The 20,188-nt window shown below is 39.6% G+C and overlaps 1 protein-coding gene across 1 annotated transcript in view; it reads right to left on the bottom strand.

Moving 5' to 3' along the window:
- The window catches only part of MBTPS2 (membrane bound transcription factor peptidase, site 2), a 61,920-nt gene extending 51,178 nt beyond the window's left edge, over nucleotides 1-10,742 (bottom strand). Inside the window, exons 1-3 of the mRNA XM_032756674.2 lie at nucleotides 10,573-10,742; nucleotides 7,059-7,207; nucleotides 5,017-5,233 (exon numbers count right to left, since the gene is read on the bottom strand). Of these exons, the coding sequence (XP_032612565.1) occupies nucleotides 5,017-5,233; nucleotides 7,059-7,207; nucleotides 10,573-10,647 (441 nt within the window). The 5' untranslated portion in view covers nucleotides 10,648-10,742. The remainder of the gene's footprint in view (nucleotides 1-5,016; nucleotides 5,234-7,058; nucleotides 7,208-10,572) is intronic.
- Between the last annotated feature and the right edge of the window lie 9,446 nt (nucleotides 10,743-20,188).

Genomic DNA, 20,188 nt, shown 5'->3' with positions numbered 1-20,188 from the left:
CATACACATACAAAACCATTCTGAACCATTCTGATGTATGTCCTTCTAGTCTTTTCCTGTACACATAATTTTAAAAACTATACTTTTATTATAAATCTGGTTTTGAAATTTGCCCCTTCACTTAACAGTATCACAGACATCTTCCCATGAGTGTTTTCTATTTCAATATGATTTTTAATAGCTACACTGTGTTCTATGGAATAAACTGTTGGGCATTTAATTAAGTTTCTGCTCTTATAAATAATGTGATAAAGATATTTGGACACACACACCTAAATATTTTGGAGGAAGAAATTCTTAGATGAGCATACTTGCTAAGGGATTGGGCTCTTGAGACATATTATGGGTTTGAAGTCCTGTCTCTTTTGTTTTTTTTTTGAGACGGAGTCTCGCTCTGTCGCCCAGGCTGGAGTGCAGTGGCGCGATCTCGGCTCACTGCAAGCTCCGCCTCCCGGGTTCACGCCGTTCTCCTGCCTCAGCCTCTCCGAGTAGCTGGGACTACAGGCGCCCGCCACCACGCCCGGCTAAATTTTTTTTTGTATTTTTAGTAGAGACGGGGTTTCACCGTGGTCCCAATCTCCTGACCTCGTGATCCGCCCGCTCGGCCTCCCAAAGTGCTGGGATTATAAGCGTGAGCCACCGCGCCCGCCCGGTCCTGTCTCTATCTCTTAACTAGCTAAATGACCTTGGGAAAGTTGGCATTATTCCTCCAACATTCATATTTTCTCATCATTAAAAAGGAAATAACCACATTTGCACGAAAGGGTAATTTTGAAGATTAAATGGGCAAATCTTTGTCCAATGTTTAATGTTATGCCTCACAGAGAGGGTAGTAAATGCTATTATCACACAAAATTTAAAAGATTTTGATACATGTCATCAAATTATACTCTAAAAGCAGACCCTTCCATAACCTTGGGCAAGCTAATTTTATTCAAATCTGCAATGTGATTACATTTCTTTGACCATTTGTAAAGCTGAACTTTCCCTGTACTTTTGACCATTTTTTGGTCCTTCTGCGAGTTGCCTACTGATAACCTGGCTTGTTTTCTCCTAAAGTATTCAACTTTTTCTTACTGATCCGTAAGATCACTTCAAATATCAGCATTGGTCCTTTGTAATACATGACATAAATGTATTCCACAGTTTGTTTGCCTTTTAATTTTACTTTGTTTTTAGTTTTTCATATGTAAAATTTAGGTAGTCAAATCTATTAGTATTCATGGTTTCCTACAACACCAAGAGTGAACCCTAATGTAAACTATGGGTGGTAATGACATATTCATGTCGGTTCATCATTGTAAGGGGGAAATCTCTGTACCTTCTTAATTTTGCTGTGAATCTAGAACTGCTCTAATAAAGTGTTTAAAAAATAAAAAATAAAGGTGTTACTGTTACATAAAAAATATTCATGGTTTCTACTATTCGCTCTATGTCTTCCTCATTCTGTGCTCATAAAAATGATAACCTGGGTCTTTTCTTTCAAGGCCTTTTATGGTTTCAAGTTTTAATTTTAATTCAACTGGAATTTATTTTTATGGACACAGAGAAATCTCATCTAAAAAGCTTCCTTTAGTAACTAAAGATTCAAACAATGCTGCTTGAATCATTTTCTAAATTCCATTAATTCCAAGTGTCCTTTCTCTAGTTATGAAACTAGTTATAATCATTTTTATTGTTGTTATTGTTTTATTTTATTTTATTTATATATTTTTTTGAGACGAGTCTCGCTGTGTCGCCCAGGCTGGAGTGCAGTGGCGCGATCTCGGCTCACTGCAAGCTCCGCCTCCTGGGTTCATGCCATTCTCCTGCTTCAGCCTCCAGAGTAGCTGGGACTACATGCGTCTGCCACCACGCCTGGCTAATTTTTATTTATTTATTTTTTTGTATTTTTAGTAGAGACGGGGTTTCACCATGTTAGCCAGGATGGTCTCAATCTCCTGACCTCGTGATCCACCCACCTTGGCCACCCAAAGTGCTGGGATTTCACTCTTGTTGCCCAGGCTGGAGTGCAATGGTATGATCTTGGCTCACTGCAACCTCCGCCTCCCAGGTTCAAGCAGTTCTCTTGCCTCAGCCTCCCAAATAGCTGGGACTACAGGCACACGCCACTATACCCAGCTAATTTTGTATTTTTAGTAGGGACAGGGTTTCACCATGTTGCCCAGGCTGGTATTGAACTCCTGACCTCAGGTGATCCACCCACCTCGGCCTCCCAAAGTGCTGGGACTACAGGCGTGAGCCACCGTGCCCGGCCAAAACTAGTTATAATCATTTTTAATGTGTGCATAATATCTAATTGAATGACAATCCAATAATTTAACCATTCCTCAATTAGATATTTTGGTTGCTTTTAATTCTTCATAATAATAAATAATGTTAGGCTAAAGAGCTTAATGAATACTATTTTTTCTGTATTTGAAAGTGTTTCCTTAAGCTAGAGTCCCAGATGTGGAGGCAAAGAGTCAAAGGAAATGGATATGTTTATAATGTTCATTATCTGAAATTCTCTTTACTTGGACCCTATTGAGCAACTTTTTTCAAGAACTTCTATGTCCCTTTTTATATACCTGCTCCATTCCTAAGTTGTCAGACATCTTTCCAGTATTATACTTTTCTCTGACCCCTCTCTAAATTTACATACTTAAGACTGTCATACATACCCTCTATATCACAAAATATCCTGCTTACCTTACCTTTATTTCAAATAAATCAGTAAGCTTGGTCCAATAGGATATTTCTTCCTTCTCTTTATTATTTTCTGCATGTACTAGTGAGTGAGATAAAGTAAGAATTTGAATGTGTGATAATACCAACAGATGGTAGGTCTTATTTGCTGGCAACAGTACACGATTGCCCATCTGTCTCTGCCATGATTCACACAGGGTATCAGATGTACCAGAATACTGAATACAGAATACTTTCAACAACACAGAGTGTCATGGTTTGGAGAATTAATACTGAACAAGGCTGTCGGGAATTATAAACAGAAAGTATGTTACTTAAGCTACAAGAGCTCATGTCAAAGTCAGGATTCATAACGTTCTTAAACTTATACATGAATATGCATGGTGGGCTCCAGAGGGCAGCTGACTTCTTAATGGTTCCAAAGCACGGATCTCCTAATAGAGCTGACATTTTTGTGAGCACTGTGAATAAACTGAGTGGCAAAGAGAAGAAGTAATTTCTTCTCTAAACAACGTTTTGCCATTCTAATTCTAGCAGGCAGATAAGCCAATGATCATATTTTCTGCAACTGGCTTCTTTCTCTCTTACCTCTTTCTTGGTGAACAAGAACCAGTCGTGTAACCTGAGAGTCATCCTAAACTTTTCCTTCTCCCTCCAGCCTCACATTCAATTAATCACCAAGGTCTGAGAATTCCACTCCAAAAGGTTACTTGAATCCATCCCCTTCATTCTCCTTGCCACTAATTTTATATCTTTATCACTTTTAAAATAAATTACTGCTCTAAAATGACTTTGGTCCATTTTGTACAGACTTGCTACCTACAGGTAAAATATAAACTTCATAACCTAGACCCTACCTGTATGGAGATACAGGTAGGGTCTAGGTTATGAAGTTTATATTCCCACCTTATATCCTGTTCTCTTGCCTCCAGTCCCATCTATCCTCCCACCATATACCTAGAGGTATAAAACTGTAAGTAAAATTACTTATAGTTCCTTGAAGAATTATTTGTCTCTCTTAAAAGTGGAGCATAGGCCGAGTGCAGTGGCTCATGCCTGTAATCCCAGCCCTTTGGGAGGCCAAGGTGGGTGGATCACCTGAGGTCAGGAGTTCAAGACCAGCCTGATCAACATGGAGAAACCCCGACTCTACTAAAAGTACAAAATTAGCCAGGTGTGGTGGTGCATGCTTGTAATCCCAGCTACTTGGGAGACTGAGGCAGGAGAATCGCTTGAACCCAGGAGGCAGAGGTTGTGGTGAGCTGAGATTGCACCATTGTACTCCAGCCTGGGCAGCAAGAGCAAAACTCTGTCTCAAATAATAATAATAATGATAATAAAATAAAAAAAATAGAGCATAATGTCTATAGGCTGTAAGATCAGTGATGACGGATCTACTAGTTATGAGCTGTGACCACAGGCAAGTGACTTAACGTGTCTGTGCCTTGATTTTCTCATCTGTAAGGCAGGGAATGTTTGCTGAAGAAATAAATAATTTCTTCTGAGGCCTCACCTGGTAAATCTTTTTAATCTCTAAGAAAGAGCTATGGCTATAGGAGAGATTATTGTTCTCTACAAATGACTTCTAAATCTTCCCAGTGACCCAGCCTTGTAGAGGACACAAAGAGACAAGAAAAAAAAAACCCAATCTGTTACTAATCCTTAGTCTACTCCATTAATAAGAACATGATTAAAAACAACATCCATGACTCATGGAAATGGGAACTATAAATGTAAAAATGTGAACTAAAAGTGAGCCAATGTAAAGCCCCCTTCCAAACTTTGGAGACATAAAATGATAAGGTATAGGTCTACACATGAGTTTTAAAGGACTACAACTCAGCACATTATTCTTCACATTAAGAAATCACAGTGACCATTCAGAAAGGTCTTATATCTTTAATTAAAAGGATATTATTGGTTAGGCTCTGAAGGCCATGAAAAGGAAAGGGAAACACTTTGCATATAATTAGAATGCAATTTACTTTTACATTATAGAGATCTTAAATCAGCATGCTTATTCTTTGAAAGTAACAATCATTTAACATCTTAAAACGACAGTCAGTTACGTATCTGTGTAATTGCTGACAGTCTTAATGATGGTTCATTTGTTCTCTGTTACCATTAATATTACAACTACTACCAAATATTTCAACAATTCCTTGCTGTATTCTTATTAATTTTTTTGTGTAAGCAGGTAATTTGAAAATTATGAGACTTTTAATTTATTTTCATATTTATATTATGGATAGGAGTTACACTAGATCAGAAGTGGTATCTTGCATCTCTATTTCGATAGTTATTTAAAGCAAAAAAGACGATACTTACCACAACTTGTAACACCTGTTCATTGTGAAGCGAGGAGGAGGAAGAGGAAGAAGATGAAGAGGAAGAGGAAGAAGAGGAGGAAGAGGAAGAAGAGGAGGAAGAATAAGAAGAGGGAGAGTCAGCCATCATTTGTGCCAAAGTCTGCATCAGCGTTTTTCCAAGGAGAAAAAATGAGCTAAACATGGCAATTACGCCAAACACCATTCCAAAATTGAACCTGTCAAAAGGAAAAAAAATCATGTTAATTTACAATTTCTCTCAATTCATGGACTAGCAAATTCACTGAGCAGCCACATTTCATAGCTTTAAAATAATGGCTAAAAAATTTCAGTAACTCTGCTTCTTTTTCCTACATGAACTTCAAATATTTGACTGAAGCATGAGCACTAGTTTAAGCAATTTTATAATTTATAATTCTCTGATAAGTGAAGAATCTGAATATCATTCCCAATAAAAAAGTTTGTTTCCTCTCATGCACTTGCTCATTTACATAACATTGTTTTGATCTTGTCCTTATATCGTTATGAAAGCCTTTTTGACGTTATAGACATCCATCCTTTTTCATCTACCTCTTCTATTGTCTGCATTGTATTTCAGCTTTACTTTGTGATAAAATGAGCTTAAATATCAACATGGTATAATTTAATAATAGTTTCTTTTTTCTATTGTTTTAATTATTAGAAGCTACCATTGTATAGTGGAGATAATCTGCCATGTTTTCTAACTTTGATAAGTTGTGCTTTTCAAGGAACTTGTTTATTTCATTAAAACTGTCAAATTTATAGGCATAGAATTTTCTTAATAGTCTTACTACGTTTTTAATGTCTATAGAATCTGTAGTAATGTCCTCTTTTCAATTCCAATTTTTGTTTTTGAGACAGGGTCTCACTCTGTCACCCAAGTTGGAGTGCAGTGGCACGGTCACAGCTCACTGCAGCCTTGACCTCCCAGGGCTCAGGTGATCCTCCCAACTCAGCCTCCCAGCAGTTGGGACTACAGACCCATACCACCACGCCTGGCTAAGTTTTATATTTTTTGTAGAGATGGGGTTTTGCCATGTTACCCAGGCTGGTCTCGAACTCCTGGGCTGAAGCAATCCGCCCATCTCGGCCTCCTAAAGTGCTGGGATTACAGGCATGGGCCACTGTGCCTGGCCTCAATTCTCATTTTTAATTACTTATCTTTTTTTTTTCTTCATCAGTCATGGTAGGGGTTTATCAATTAATATTTTCTATTTATTTATTTATTTGAGACAGGGTCTTGCTGTGTCACACAGGCTGCAGTGCAGTGGTGTGATCTTGACTCTCTGCAACCTCCGCCTCCCAAGTTCAAGCGATTCTTGTGCCTTAGCCTCCCGAGTAAGCTGGGACCACGTGCGCCACCATGCCCGGCTAATTTTTGTATTTTTAGTAGAGACAGGGTTTCACCATGTTGGCCAGGCTGGTCTCGAACTCCTGGCCTCAAGCAATCCACCTGCCTCAGCCTCCCAAAGTGCTGGGATTACAGGTGTGAACCACTGCACCCGGCCCAATTAATATTTTCAAAGAACCAACTTTTGGCTTTGCTGATTTTCTCTATTGTATATTTTCTATTTCACTGATTTCTGTTCTTATCTTTATTATATCCTTCTTTCCACTTTGTATGCTTTGATCTGCTATTGCATTTTCTGCTAACTCTGATGATCTGATTGTTTACATTTAGCTCTAATCCATTTGGGGCTAAATTTTTAACAAAAAGAAATTTAGACCATGCCAGCCCTGACCCTCACATTCTCTCATCTACAGAACCCGCCAGTATCTTGGGTGTCCCAGAGATCATTGTAAAGCCCCTAACCATAAATTGCCATAAATGCCTTGATTTTTAATGTATGCAAGCCACAATGATACAATCGCATAAGATTATATAAAACCAGAAAGTTTTAATATTGTCAATATTTTAAAACTCAGAAAACTGCAAAGTAATGGAAATAGTTAATTTAACAAGCTGTCTGTCGTGATCACTTAATGATTAACTTAAACCAAACAAAAGAAGATGAAGAATACCATTGGTAAAGCATCCTTGCTTTCCGCCGTCCCCAACTGTAAAAGGCACGATTGAAAACAGCAGTTTGCCATCTTATGTGGAAAGGGGAGATGCTCAATCCATTGTTTTCCAGCCAGTCTTCATAAGAATGTTTAAAATAGACAGATGACTAAGAGAGAAAGAAAAGTTCTACATCACTCAATTTTGAAGAACAACTTATAATGTGTAAGAAAATAACACAAAATATTTTCTAGAGGAAATCAAGATGCTGACTTCCCAAATGTTTATAATCTTAAAGCTTTATGTTTGTTCTTCATAATATTAAAGGTCACAGACCTAACTGGTCTACTGAGATTAGGGTCTGGTAAACTATGGGCCACAGGCCAAATCCGAACTACAGACTGTTTTCACACAACTTGTGAGCCAAGAATAGTTTTCACATTTTTAAGGGATTATAAAAAGACAATAAAAACCAAAAATATGCGACAGAGACCCTCTGTGTGGCCCAAAAAGCCTAAAATACTTACTACCAAGCACTTTACAAAAAGTTTGCTGACCCCTGCTTAGAACAGTGTTGTCCAGTAGAAATATGATGTGAGCCACAAATGTAAGCCACATATAACTTTAAATTTTCTAACAGCCAAATTTTAAATATTAATTTTCATATACTTTTACCCCAAAATATCCAAGATATTTCAACATGTAATCAACATACGCTATCGTTGAGATACTTTACTTTTTGGGGGGTATTAATTCGTTGAATTTCAACATCAACTTTATACTTACAGCACATCTCAGTTTGGACTAGCTCTGATTAAAGGCTCAATAACCACATGTGGCTAATAGCTGCCATATTGGACAGCACTGGTCCAGAAGCCTTGTGTTATAATTTAAAAAACAACAACAAACAAACAAAACCCTACCAATCCAAGAGAAGGGACAGTTGCGATCAGTGTTTGCTTTCTTCTTCTGAGCAACAACCCTAAGAAGTTAGGCCAACCTTGATCATGTAAAAAGTAAAAAACTTATCTAAAGCCATCTTGGGCTCAATAATGTCCCTTAAATTCTCTGGGATTGTGGGGATAGGGGCTTATACACAGCCCCAACAAGAGTTTTACCTTAGGGAAGTTTGAAGTCCTTGACTAATATAGGATTTTGGATGACATAAGGCTGTGTTATTTACCTGACACAGTTATAGTAAGTACAGTAAGTATTGTCATATTCATGCCCACCCATGTGAGAAACTTATCTGTCCAAGAAGGAAATCTTAGCCCTATCATAGTCTTAAAAAATGACCATAGTCTGAATATAGGTAGCTGTTTGCTTTGGATCTGTAGTGTTATCTGCTCTCAGTCTTCAGGTAGTTAAATTTTAAGTCTACTTGTTTTCCAAGACTTGGAAAAGGAGTGACACACTTCTCCAACAGATGTCTATGCAGAAATCCTAGAAAAGCCCAGGGTGGATCAGCAGACCAAGCTGGAAGCAGAGAAACTAAAGGTGCAGGCTCCTAAAAGTTGAGGTCTCTCCATTTCCCAGGCAGATACTCTGAGTGGGCATTAGGTCTTTTGCTCGGAGGATGGTGCACTCTTAAGGAGCTAGGGGTTGTTACTGAAACCAGTGACATCTTGGTCACCTCACACACTTGTGACTAGGGACTGTAAAAGTTCATTTTTAGATTTTTTTTCACATATGCAACATGAAGAAATCATGTGGCTGTGTGTGTCTTACTATGTTGCCCAGGCTGGCCTGGAACTCCTGGCCTCAAGCGATCCTCCCGCCTCTTCCTCCCAAGTAGCTGGGACTACAGGCTGCACCACCATGCCCGGCTCATGTGGCTTTTTCAAACAACAAAATCATTGTGGCCTGTATTGCCTATGACATGTGAACCACTATGCCAAGTATTTTAAATCAGTGCTTTTTCTTTTGAGACAGGGTCTTGCTCTGTCACGCAGGCCAAAGTGCAGTGGCACGATCTTGGTTCATTGTAACCTCTGACTCTCAGACTCAAGCGATCCTCCTACCTCAGCCTCCAGAGTAGCTGGGACTACAGGCATGCACCACCATGGTTGACTAACTTTTAAATTTTTTGTAGAGATAAAGTCTCACTATATTGCCCAGGCTGGTCTCAAACTCCTGGACTCAGGCAGTCCTCCCACCTCAGCCTCCCCCAAAGTGCTGGGATTACAGGTGTGAGCCACTGTGACCGGCCACATCAGTGCTTTTCAAACACAAACAGGTGCAGAGGAATCATCTGGGATCTTGCTAAGATGCAGATTCTGATTCCCTAGGTCAGGGGTGAGGCCTGGGATTCTGCATTCTAACAAGCTCCCAAATGATGCAAGTGCTACTGGTCCTTGAACCTCAAGTTGAAGAGCGAGACTTTATGTGGATACACTAATGTAATTCTCTCTATAATCTTAGGAGATCCTTACTATTATCTCTATTTAAAGATGAGAAACCAAGGCACACATAGCAATTTTCCCAAGGTCACATTGGCTAGAAGCCCAGCCCTGGATCTAAGGACTACGCTATATAACCTCCTGCACTTTACAAGTTTAAATGATAGAAGGAAAAGTCTCATTTCATTTTATTGTTAAAGCTAAAACATGCAATACTATGGTTTTCTATTTTAAATGGTATTCATAACATGAAGATTTTGCTATTCATAACTGGAATTTTCATTAAACATTTGAGGATTTATATGATCTTATTCCACATATATAGTTACTCTTCCCCATCCCCTACCCCCCAATACTCAATTCCAAAAGCTTGCCTGAAGCATGTGGTCAGACGACTCTTCCTGATTTTTTGCTACCCTTCTCAAATAACTGGAAATGGACCGTGCACCCAGAGTATCTGGTTAGTGTGAAGAAGTGGGGTGCAGGGTGTAAATCAGAATTCAAGTAGTCAGAAACTGGTTATGTAAATCCTTGCTATTTGAGTGTGCTACCTTGAAGTACACTCTGTGATCTGGCAGCATCAGTAGCACTTGGGAACCGGTTAGAAATGCAGAATTTTAGGCCTTGCCGCAGACCTGCTGAATCGGAATCAGCATTTTGACCGCAAACCAGATGATCATATGCATTTAAAAATTTGAGACTACTGATTTAAATGACGACTTGATTTAGATTCATTCCAATATCTGAGTCTCTAGAGCATCTTGACCTTAAAAACAATAAGGGAAAGCACTGTCTTTACTAAGCAGACGTTTTCTTTTCCTCCCTGCTGCACTGCAGCTGCTGGGTCTGGCAGGGCCCCGGCCCTCCCGATCCCACCACTGGCGCCTCCCCGGCAGGACCCGAAGGCTGAAGGGCCTGCACTGCCCCGCACTGCGACAGTGGCAGCCGCGCAGGCCGCCACACCCCTCCCGCGGCCGGCAATGTTTTATTTACTCCACCGGGCCGATCCACCACGCGGACTGTCGCACGTGGGCACCGTCCAGCCCGGGAGGCGCCAGGCAGGGGAAGAGAAAAGAAGGCCTTGCGCTCCGGCCATGGGCACCGCGGGCTTGGACCTTAGGCCCAAGGCCCTCACCTTCAGCACCAAGTCGGTCAGGTAGACGACAGTCCAGCCACCCACCACCACCACCACCAGCGACACCGGAATCATGGCGGCGGCGGCGGCAGAGGAGGGAAGGCGAGCCCCGGCGTCCTCCTCCCTGCACCGCCAACAGCTGACCGCGCGCGCCTTACAGCCCCAGCATCCGCTCAGGAACCAAGCTACCGCCGGCTCCTTCCTTGCGGTGGCACGGTTTCCCACCGGACTCTTCCAGTGAGGACATACGGGGGGGGGGGGGGTTGCTAGTACCGGAAATGGCACGGGGGCTTATTTTTGCGGGCGCTCGGGCGCTGCCGTCCTGGCAGTAGTTCGAACTCGGCGTCTAGTCTTGTAGCAATTTCTTAGGCTTTGGCCCTCCCTGCTGTCTACTCTCCATTCTCCTCAGTTCTGGTCAGGGGTTTGCTGTTTCTTTTAACTCATGAGGATTTGGGGTCGTCTGAAATAATCGTCTCTCCCTCCCTGACCCTGTCATAGATATCCAGATTTAATTATGTTTATCCTTTCTACTGAAGTGTAAATTTACATGTAATGAAATCATACATACAGAGCTCAATTGTCCATTTCTGTGAGTTTTGATAAATATATATATATATATATATATCCATGTACCCTAATCAAAATAGAGAAAACTTCCCTCTCAGGAATTTCCTTCTTGTGTCCCTTCCTAGTCAATAGCCCTTCCCCCTGTTCTGATTATTTTTAACTTTATGTAAATAGAATGCAATAAGTACTCTTTGTGTCTGGCTTGTATCGTTCAACATGCTTTTTGAAATTTATCCATGTTGATTAAATTAGGCTCTTTTTTCAACCTTTTATGATATTTGAGATGGTGCTATGGTTAAAAATCAGAACTCTGAACACCTACACATTTTAATGTTGATGTATACCTGATTATATATTGAATTAGAGCAGCAGCTCTCAACCTTACCTGCACTTTAGGATCACCAAGGTCTTTTAAAATTCCCGATGCCCGTTCTGTATCCTCGACCAATTAAATCAGATGCTCAGTGGGACCCAAGCATTTATACTTTTTAAGCTCCTCAAGTCATTGCACTGTGCAGCCAAGGTTGAGAACCACTGAACTAGATAATCTCTAAGAGGAAAGAAAACTATTTATTGGGTTTTTTTTTTTACGTTCTATTTATGTGCATCTTTAAAAGTTACTTGTTTCAGCTTTTCTGGAAAAGCATCATTAGCTATAATAATGCTAATACCAAAATATTGAGAACATAATACTATCTCAAGAACAAGTATCCCAAATAAAAATGTATCCTCAACCCCCTTCCAAGTGAAAATATACAATAATACCAGAAACCTATATGACAAATATTGCTACTAATTTGCCTCATTCTTCCTGCTTTTCCTAAAGTTTTACTCACTTAGGGACATGTTTCTCCAGCTTCAAGACAGCTTGTGACTGTTTTACATATCTTTGCCTATTTGTGTATGTATGTGTTGTTATAAATGATTTCAGTTTTCTTTGGACATAGCTGGGTGTAAATTATAAAAGTTTGTATTCAAGCACCCTGTTACTCTACAGTTTTCCATATACAAATATCCCAAAAGACTTAGCGCTGTTTTAAGCTTTAATAATTTCTGAAGTATTAATGCTACAAACTTGCAAAAAGTCACTTGAAGGTTTATTTAAATTTCTTATGTGCTTATTTTATTTTGTGAATTTTGAACATTTTTAAATTTTTTAGTCCCTTTAACAGAAGATGGCAAACATTGACTGAAACAAAAAATTAAAACACATTTACTGTTCAAAAATTCACAAACCAAATAGGCATATATTTTATAGTTAATACAGTTAAATAATTTTACTTTCAAATAATGTATGAGTTCATAAAATTTATACTCCTGAAGTTATTAAAAGCTTAACACTATACTGAGACTTTTTTCTTTTCTGAGACGTAGTCTCTCTCTTGTCGCCCAGGCTGGAGTGCAGTCGCACGATCTTGGCTCACTGCAACCTCCGTCTCCCAGGCTCAAGCAATTCTCCTGCCTCCGCCTCCTGAGTAGCTGGGATTACGGGCACATACCACCACTCCCAGCTAATTTTTGTATTTTTAGTAGAAACAAGGTGTCACCATGTTGGCCAGGCTGGTCTCGACCTCTTGACCTCAGGTGATCTGCCGGCCTCCGCCTCCCAAAGTACTGGGATTACAGGTGTGAGCCACCATGCCTGGCCATATACTGAGACTATGGATACACTATTGTGTTTGTTCTGACCTTTGTCTGTTCTTATATAATGACTCTATAGTTTTTAACAATATTCTTCTCTGGGAGCAGAATATTAACTTAAGAACCGAAATGTCTTCTCTTTTGTTAGCCTGCAGCCTTGTCTGGACCACTTACTGGGACAAGTACCAGCTACCATGTGGCTATCTGATAGCCCAAAGTACACAGGAAATGCGTAGGTTGTGCTTTTCTGTTTCCAGCCTAAAAATTTAGTTATTCAACTGACTTGGTGTTTTCATCAGGGACTCAGCAGTCAAAACAAAGCACTGAATTGAATCCTGCTGGTTGCTGAAATTTAGCAGTAGTGGAAGCCAGCTGGTGGCAGTAGAAGAGACAAGATAGAGGATGCAAGGTGGCAGCAAAAAATGCCTGAATTTTAGAAGATCAAGGTATTCTTCCTTAGAATAAATTTGTGACTTAATTTACAAATTGTTTCAGGTTTCTGTGAAGTATGTATTTTAAATAAAGGACACATAACCAAGATTTAATTTATATCATTTGTATGTGTATTATTTTTAGAGGGGCACGGAATATACATATATTGGCTGAATGCAAAGCAGCTGCATGTTAAAAGTCAATATTTGGTTGAAGCAGAATATCACCATCATATAATAAACTTCAGCAATAAAAAATACATGAAATATAAAAATTAAAAATTAAATGTTTATATTAGTTTTATTGAAAATATTAGTATTCAGTTAGTCATTACACAATGTATGCATATTTCAAAATAACATGTTGTACATGATAAATATATACAATTTTTATTTTTCAATTATAAAGTATTGCTATTTAAATTTTTAAAGTTTGACATGGCATTCAGAAATATGTATTTCTCATCAATGTGAGCTGATAGTTTGCTTCTGGGATCATTATAGTCTACATTTATGGCATTAACTTGCAGCAGTCAGTATAACCTAGCTTATGCTTTGGAAACCAACCCTAAAATCCAAGTAGCTTAAAACAACAACGATTTATTTTTTGTGTGTGCTAGTTGGCAGGACATGCAGGTAGGAGGGTAGCAGGCTGATGGAGACTACACCATTTTATCATGTCCACATCACAAGATGACACTTAGGGTTCACCAAGGCAGGGAAAGAAGTGGACTAGGGAGTCTACCACTGGCAGTGAAATGCTATAGCTCAGATATTCACATATTACTTCTATTCATGTTTCATTATCAAAACTAGTCAAGTAGCTGTGCCTAACTAAAAAGGGCAGGGAAAGTGTAATCCCCTGTATACCTGGAAGTAGAGAAGAACATGCCTGGAAGTAAACAGTTGTGAACCCAAAAGTATCTGAGACAGGTCTCAATTAACTTAGAAAGTCTGTTTTGTCAAGGTTAAGGACGCACCTGTGACACAGCCTCAGGAGGTCCTCACAACACATGCCTAAGGTGGTCGGGCACAGCTTGGTTTTATATATTTTAGGGAGACATGAAATATCAATCAATATGTATAAGATGTACATTGGTTTTGTCCAGAAAGGTGAGACAACTCGAAGTGGTGGCTTCTAGGTCATAGGTAGATAAGAGACTAAAGGCTGCATTCTCTGGGGTCTTTGATCAGTCTTTTGCTGAATACATGATTTACACATTGCAGGGGATAGAGAAATAGTCACTTATGCCTTAGTCTGATTCAGTGACTGCATTTTTACATAAACAAAGGAAGCAATCCAGCTAGGTGGGGTGGCTCATGGCTGTAATCCTAGCACTTTGGGAGGCCGAGGCAGGTGGATCACCTGAGGTCAGGAGTTCGAGACCAGGCTGGCCAACCTGGCAAAACACCATCTCTACTAAAAATACAAAAATTAGCTGGGCGCGGTGGCAGGTGCCTATAATCCCAGCTATTCGGGAGGCTGAGGCAGGAGAATCGCTTGAACCTGGCATGGGGGTGGGATGGGAGGCAGAGGTTGCAGTGAGCCGAGATCACACCACTTCATTCCAGCCTGGGCAAAAGAGCAAAACTCCATCTTAAAACAAAACACAAAAAACAAAAACAAAGGAAGCAATCAGATAAACATTTGTCTTAGGTGAGTCGCAGAATGACTTTGAGTTCTGTCTTTTTTGTCCTGCACCTGTGAAGATAAGCTATCAATTTACATTACCAAGGTAAAATTCAACAGAACTGTTTTAGAGAAATTACTTGTGGGCCAGTTATGAGGGAGGTATGCAGCTGTTTTAAAAAAACATCTATGTAGCTATCTTATTTAGGACCAAAATGGGAGGCAGGTTTGCCTGATGCATTTCCCAGCTTGACTTTTCCCTTTGGCTTAGTGATTTTGGGGTCCCAAGATTTATTTTCTTTCACACAGTTTTTTTTTTTTTTTTGAAACAGTGTCTTGCTTTGTTGCCCAGGCTGGAGTGCAGTGGCACTATCACAACTCACTTCAGCCTCAACCTTCTGGGCAAGTGATCCTCCCAACTCAGCTTCCGTAGTAGCTGGGACCACAGGTGCATGCCACCATGTCTGGCTAATTTTTTAAAAATGTTTTTGTAGAGATGAGGGTCTCTCTTTGTTGCCCAAGCTGGTCTCAAACTCCTTGACTCAAGCAATCCTCCCACCTTGGCCTCCCAAAGTACTGGGATTTACAGGTGCGAGCCACTGTGCCTGACCTTAATGCCAGTGTTATGTACCACATAAATAGATGTTCACTTTCACCTTAAGAGCGGGATTTTTGAGTTTTTCCTGCTCGTGAAATTTTAAGGTGGCAAAGCTAAAATTCTGCTTTAAACTTACCCTTGCAAGATGTGAAGAATTTCCTAGTAATACTTTTTCTTGTAAGACTTATGGCCTAAGTGGAATTAAGAAACACAAAATTAAATATAGTTGTTTTAGGGTTATTTGCTGCAGCATAACATAGCGAAAGCTGAGCAATGCTGGTTGTTAATAATTGGTTCTCTATGTCAATAGTATTAAAAATCATAATTATTGCAGCATTTTACTCTTCAGTACCGAGTATACCGAACCAATGAATAACATTTTTTTTAATTCAAGTGATAGATATAAACGTAGAAAGCTCATAAAGAAAAATTTCACTCCAAGTTATTCTTAGAATGTTTATGTATATTCAAAAGTAAATATTAAAGTATTTTCAATTCATCCAAGTGGCATACCTTATTCATATTACAGATATTGTTTCACTAATTAAATATGATAGTAACTACTCAATCATATGATAACTGGTTGTGCAACTTTTCAGGGATGCCAGAAATGATGTCGAAGTAGGCATCTGGCTAATTGGATTTCTAAAGGCAAGGCTGAGGTGGAAACTAAAACCCAGATCCCAAGGCCAGGTCTTTTAGACCATGCTGAGTTAAATAATAGAGATGCACCAAAGTTTAGAGTTAAATAATAGAGATGCACTAAACTTTGGTGCATCTCTATTATTTAACTCAGCATGGTCTAAAATTGGTCAATACCCTTAGCATTCTCTTGAATAATATCAGGACCTTTGGAAGCTTTAATGATCATTACCCCACTCCCGACTTTCGTGTCATTTTTTTCTGGTATTTTGGTTCTCTGTTGATGTTATTTAAGCACATAAAAAGATATTTTCGTTGTTTATTAGAGGCAGTGTTTCTTTAGATAACTGGATGCTGCTTCTTTTTTTTTTTTTTTCCTCACCATTGCCTGGTAACATTTCAGACCTTTCTTTTGGGACAATTTGTCTTTTTCCGGAAGTATATCTTTTAGGAATTTCTTTGGAGAGTCTTAGTTTGTGGAAAACACTTGAGTTTTATCTGAAAAATATCTTGATTTCCCTCTTATTTTGAGATGATAGTTTCATAGAGTATGTACTTCTAGGCTGACAGTTGTTTTTACTCAGAACTTTGAGATGATAGTTTCATAGAGTATGTACTTCTAGGCTGACAGTTGTTTTTACTCAGCACTTTGAGAATGGTACTTATTTTCTGGCTTCCACTGTTACTGTTAAGTCCATCATCAATCCACCAGTCACTTCTTTTAGGCAATCTGTCCTCTTTCTAATGTTCTAAATTTGACTTCGATGTGTCTGGGTGTGGATTTCTTTTTATTCTTTCTGATTGGAATTGGTATTTGAGTCACGGTCCAGGCAGGAAAAAGAAACCATGCTAGGTATTTTAAAACATTTTTTGTATTTTATATAAAATCTTTATATGGAGGATTTTGTAAGGGAATTAGCTACACATATGTCAAAAGGTTGAAAGAGGAACAAAGGTGAGGTAGCCCAGAGATTAGAAAATACAGAAAGTAGCTATCACATCTCTAGGGCTCAAGGAATCAAAGAGAGTAAGTTGCATTACCAGAATCTAGAAGGGAAGAGGAGAGACCACCATCTCCTCAATGGTTGGGCTACTGGGGCTGAATGGTTGGAGGAAGTGCTATTGCTGAGAGCTTAGAGCCAGAAGGAAAAGACCAAAAAAGAGAGGGGAAGAACTACTGCTGTTCCCCTTTCCTACCTTATGGTTACTGACCAGTGCCTATTATTGGTGAAACCTTGGGGGAAGCCAGCCACTAACAGAGCCTGGAAAAGTGCTTTGAAGACATCCCATCCTAGCATTATTTTGCAGGAAATAGAAGGATGGATGTGGAGTTGAAAGCTAGGTAAATAACCAGTACAGTTTAGCATCTGAATTTTAGGATTTGTTGTCTGTATCACGTATGGTAAATTCTCTGCCATTTTCTTTTTCTTTGTCAGAGACAGGGTTTCACATTGTCACCCAGGCTGGAGTGGTGCAATCATAGCTCATTGTAGCCTCAAACTCCTGGGTTCAAGCAATCCTCCTGCCTTGGCCTCCTGAATAGCTAGAAGTACAGGCACATGCCACCATGCCTGGCTAATTTTTTAAAAATTAATTAATTTTTTTTTTTAAGAGACAGGGTCTTGCTATGTTGCCTGGGCTGGTCTCAAGTGATCCTCCTGCCTTGGCCTCCCAAAGTACTGGGATTACAGATGTGAGCCACCATGCCCAGTTGTCATTCTCTTTGAATATTCTCTTGCTTGTTCCTTAATTTCTTTTGGAAAGTCCAATTATATATAATAGCTTCTCTATTTTCTGTGTCTTTTGCCCTCTCTTTGGAATTTCCACGTCTTTCCCTTGCTGCATTCTGAGTAATATCTTGAAATCTATCTTTCAGTTTCTTAATTCTCACTTCAACTGTGTCTGATCTGCTGTTTTAACCAGGCTATTGATTTCTCTCTTTTTTTTTTTTTTTTTTTTTTTTTTTGAGACGGGGTCCCATTCTGCCCCCCGGTCGGGAGTGCAGTGGCGTGATCTTGGTTCACTGCAACCTCTGCCTCCCTGGTTCAAGCAATTCTCCTGTCTCAGCCTCCTGAGTAGTTGGGACTACAGGCTTGTGCCACCACGCCCAGCTAAATTTTTGTATTTTTAGTAGAGATGGTGTTTTGCCATATTGGCCAGGTTGGTCTCAAACTCCTGACCTCAAGTGATCTGCCTGCCTCGGTCTCCCAAAGTGCTGGGATTACAGGCATGAGCCACCGCGCCCAGCCACCAGGCTATCGATTTCTAATTTCAACTATTTTATTTTTCATTTCTAGAAATTATATTTGGTTTCATTTCACTTGATCTTAGCCAAAAGGTTGAGAAGCAATATTGTTTTCATTTCAGAAATGATTTGCTATTTTTAAAAACCCTCTTGTTCCTCAGTCGTATTTTCGATTCTATATATTAAACATCTTATTATGTATTGTGTATCTGATAATTCCAGTGTTTGTAGTATCTGCAGGTATGGTCCTTTGTTTCTGCTAACTGTCACTCATAGTGACTTATGTTTTTTTCTTTTCCATTGTGAACTTATGTTTATTGGACCTTCATGTGGTGGTGCAAGCACTTGATGCCTGGGCTTAAAGTAAGTTCCTTCAGAGATGATGATTATTTGCTTTTGCCAAATACTTAGGGGCCTCACTAACCTGAGGTCACTTAAAGTAAATCATTCATGTGGGCTTTCCTTTTAGGTCACAGTTTTAGGTTCAGGATCAGAAGCATGGTGTCCAGTTGTGACAGGCTGCTTCTGAAATGGCTCCTCATGATCCTTGTTTCTTGTTATTCATGCCTTATGTAATCCACGCTCTGTGTGTGTGGGCTGGACCAAGTGATATGATTCTAACAAATAGAATATGGCAAAAGTGATAGGCTATTACTTCTGTGATTCGGTTATAAAAGACTGTGAGTTCTGTCTTGCTTGCTCTCTCTCTCTCTCTCTCTCTCTCTCTCTGGCTTTCCTCGCTTGCTCTGATGAAGTGAGCTATGATGTCGTGAGATGTTCTCTAGAGAGGCCCATGTGGCAAGGACCTGAAGGCAGCTTCTGGCCAACAGCCAGTGATGAACTGAGGCCCCCAGACCAATAGCCTGTGATAAACTGAATCCTGCTCACAACCACATGAATGAACTCAGAGGCAGGTCCTTCCCCAGTTGAGCCTTGAGATGACTGTCACTGCAGCCAACACCTTGACTTCCACCTTGTGAGAGGCCCTGAGCCAGAAGACCCAGCTATGCTGTGTGGATTCCTGAACTACAGAAATGATGAGATCATAAACGTTGTTATTTCAAGCCACTAAGTTTTGGGAGTAATTTATTATTCAACAGTGGATAATTAATACACCAATTGACAGTGGCAATAATCCCACTCTATTCTGTATAGGTTTAGCCATATCTGCATCACTGTTTCCAGTTATGGCCATTATTCCTTACGAAGAATACTGAGACAAACCAGAAGGTACCCAAAAGAAGCCTGTTGAGGTGGGGAGGGGTGGTAAAAGATCTGGGAAATATGTCATGTGAAGAACAGGTGAATGAATTGGGTTTGTTCTGGTTCACCCTCTGAGGGTCCAGTTTCTAAGTCTCTGGGTTTTATCTTCTGTCCCTAAAGATGGCCTGTTACAGCAGCAGCTCTGGAGCACCTAAGATCAGCAGATGACGTCAGGGAAGCCACCAGCTTTAAAGCTGTCTTACCTCTCTGGATTTGTGTTTTTATCATCTTGTATATATATATATTTTTTACCTCTAAGGATTTCTCCTACTTTCTACTATAGCAACTATGCATTTGTGAAATATTTTAAATATGTTATTCTATATTCTGGGTATTTTTGTACTAGGAGGGTTTTTTCAGGGTGGCTAATAGGCTATATTGCTGGGAATGGAAGTCCCTATGAACTTGTTTTTTAAAAATTGTGGTAAAATTTACATAACATAAAAATTTGCATTTTAACCATTTTTAGGTGTACAATTCAGTGGCATGTATATATATTTACAACATTGTATAACAGTTACCATTATATATTTCCATAACTTTTTCATCTTCCCAAATAGAAATTTTTTACCCATTAAACAATAACTCCCCATTTTGCT

The sequence above is a fragment of the Hylobates moloch genome, unplaced genomic scaffold (genome assembly GCF_009828535.3).
Source record: "Hylobates moloch isolate HMO894 unplaced genomic scaffold, HMol_V3 SCAFFOLD_7, whole genome shotgun sequence".
NCBI lineage: Eukaryota > Metazoa > Chordata > Mammalia > Primates > Hylobatidae > Hylobates > Hylobates moloch.
This window is presented reverse-complemented; position numbering and strand designations above follow the sequence as displayed.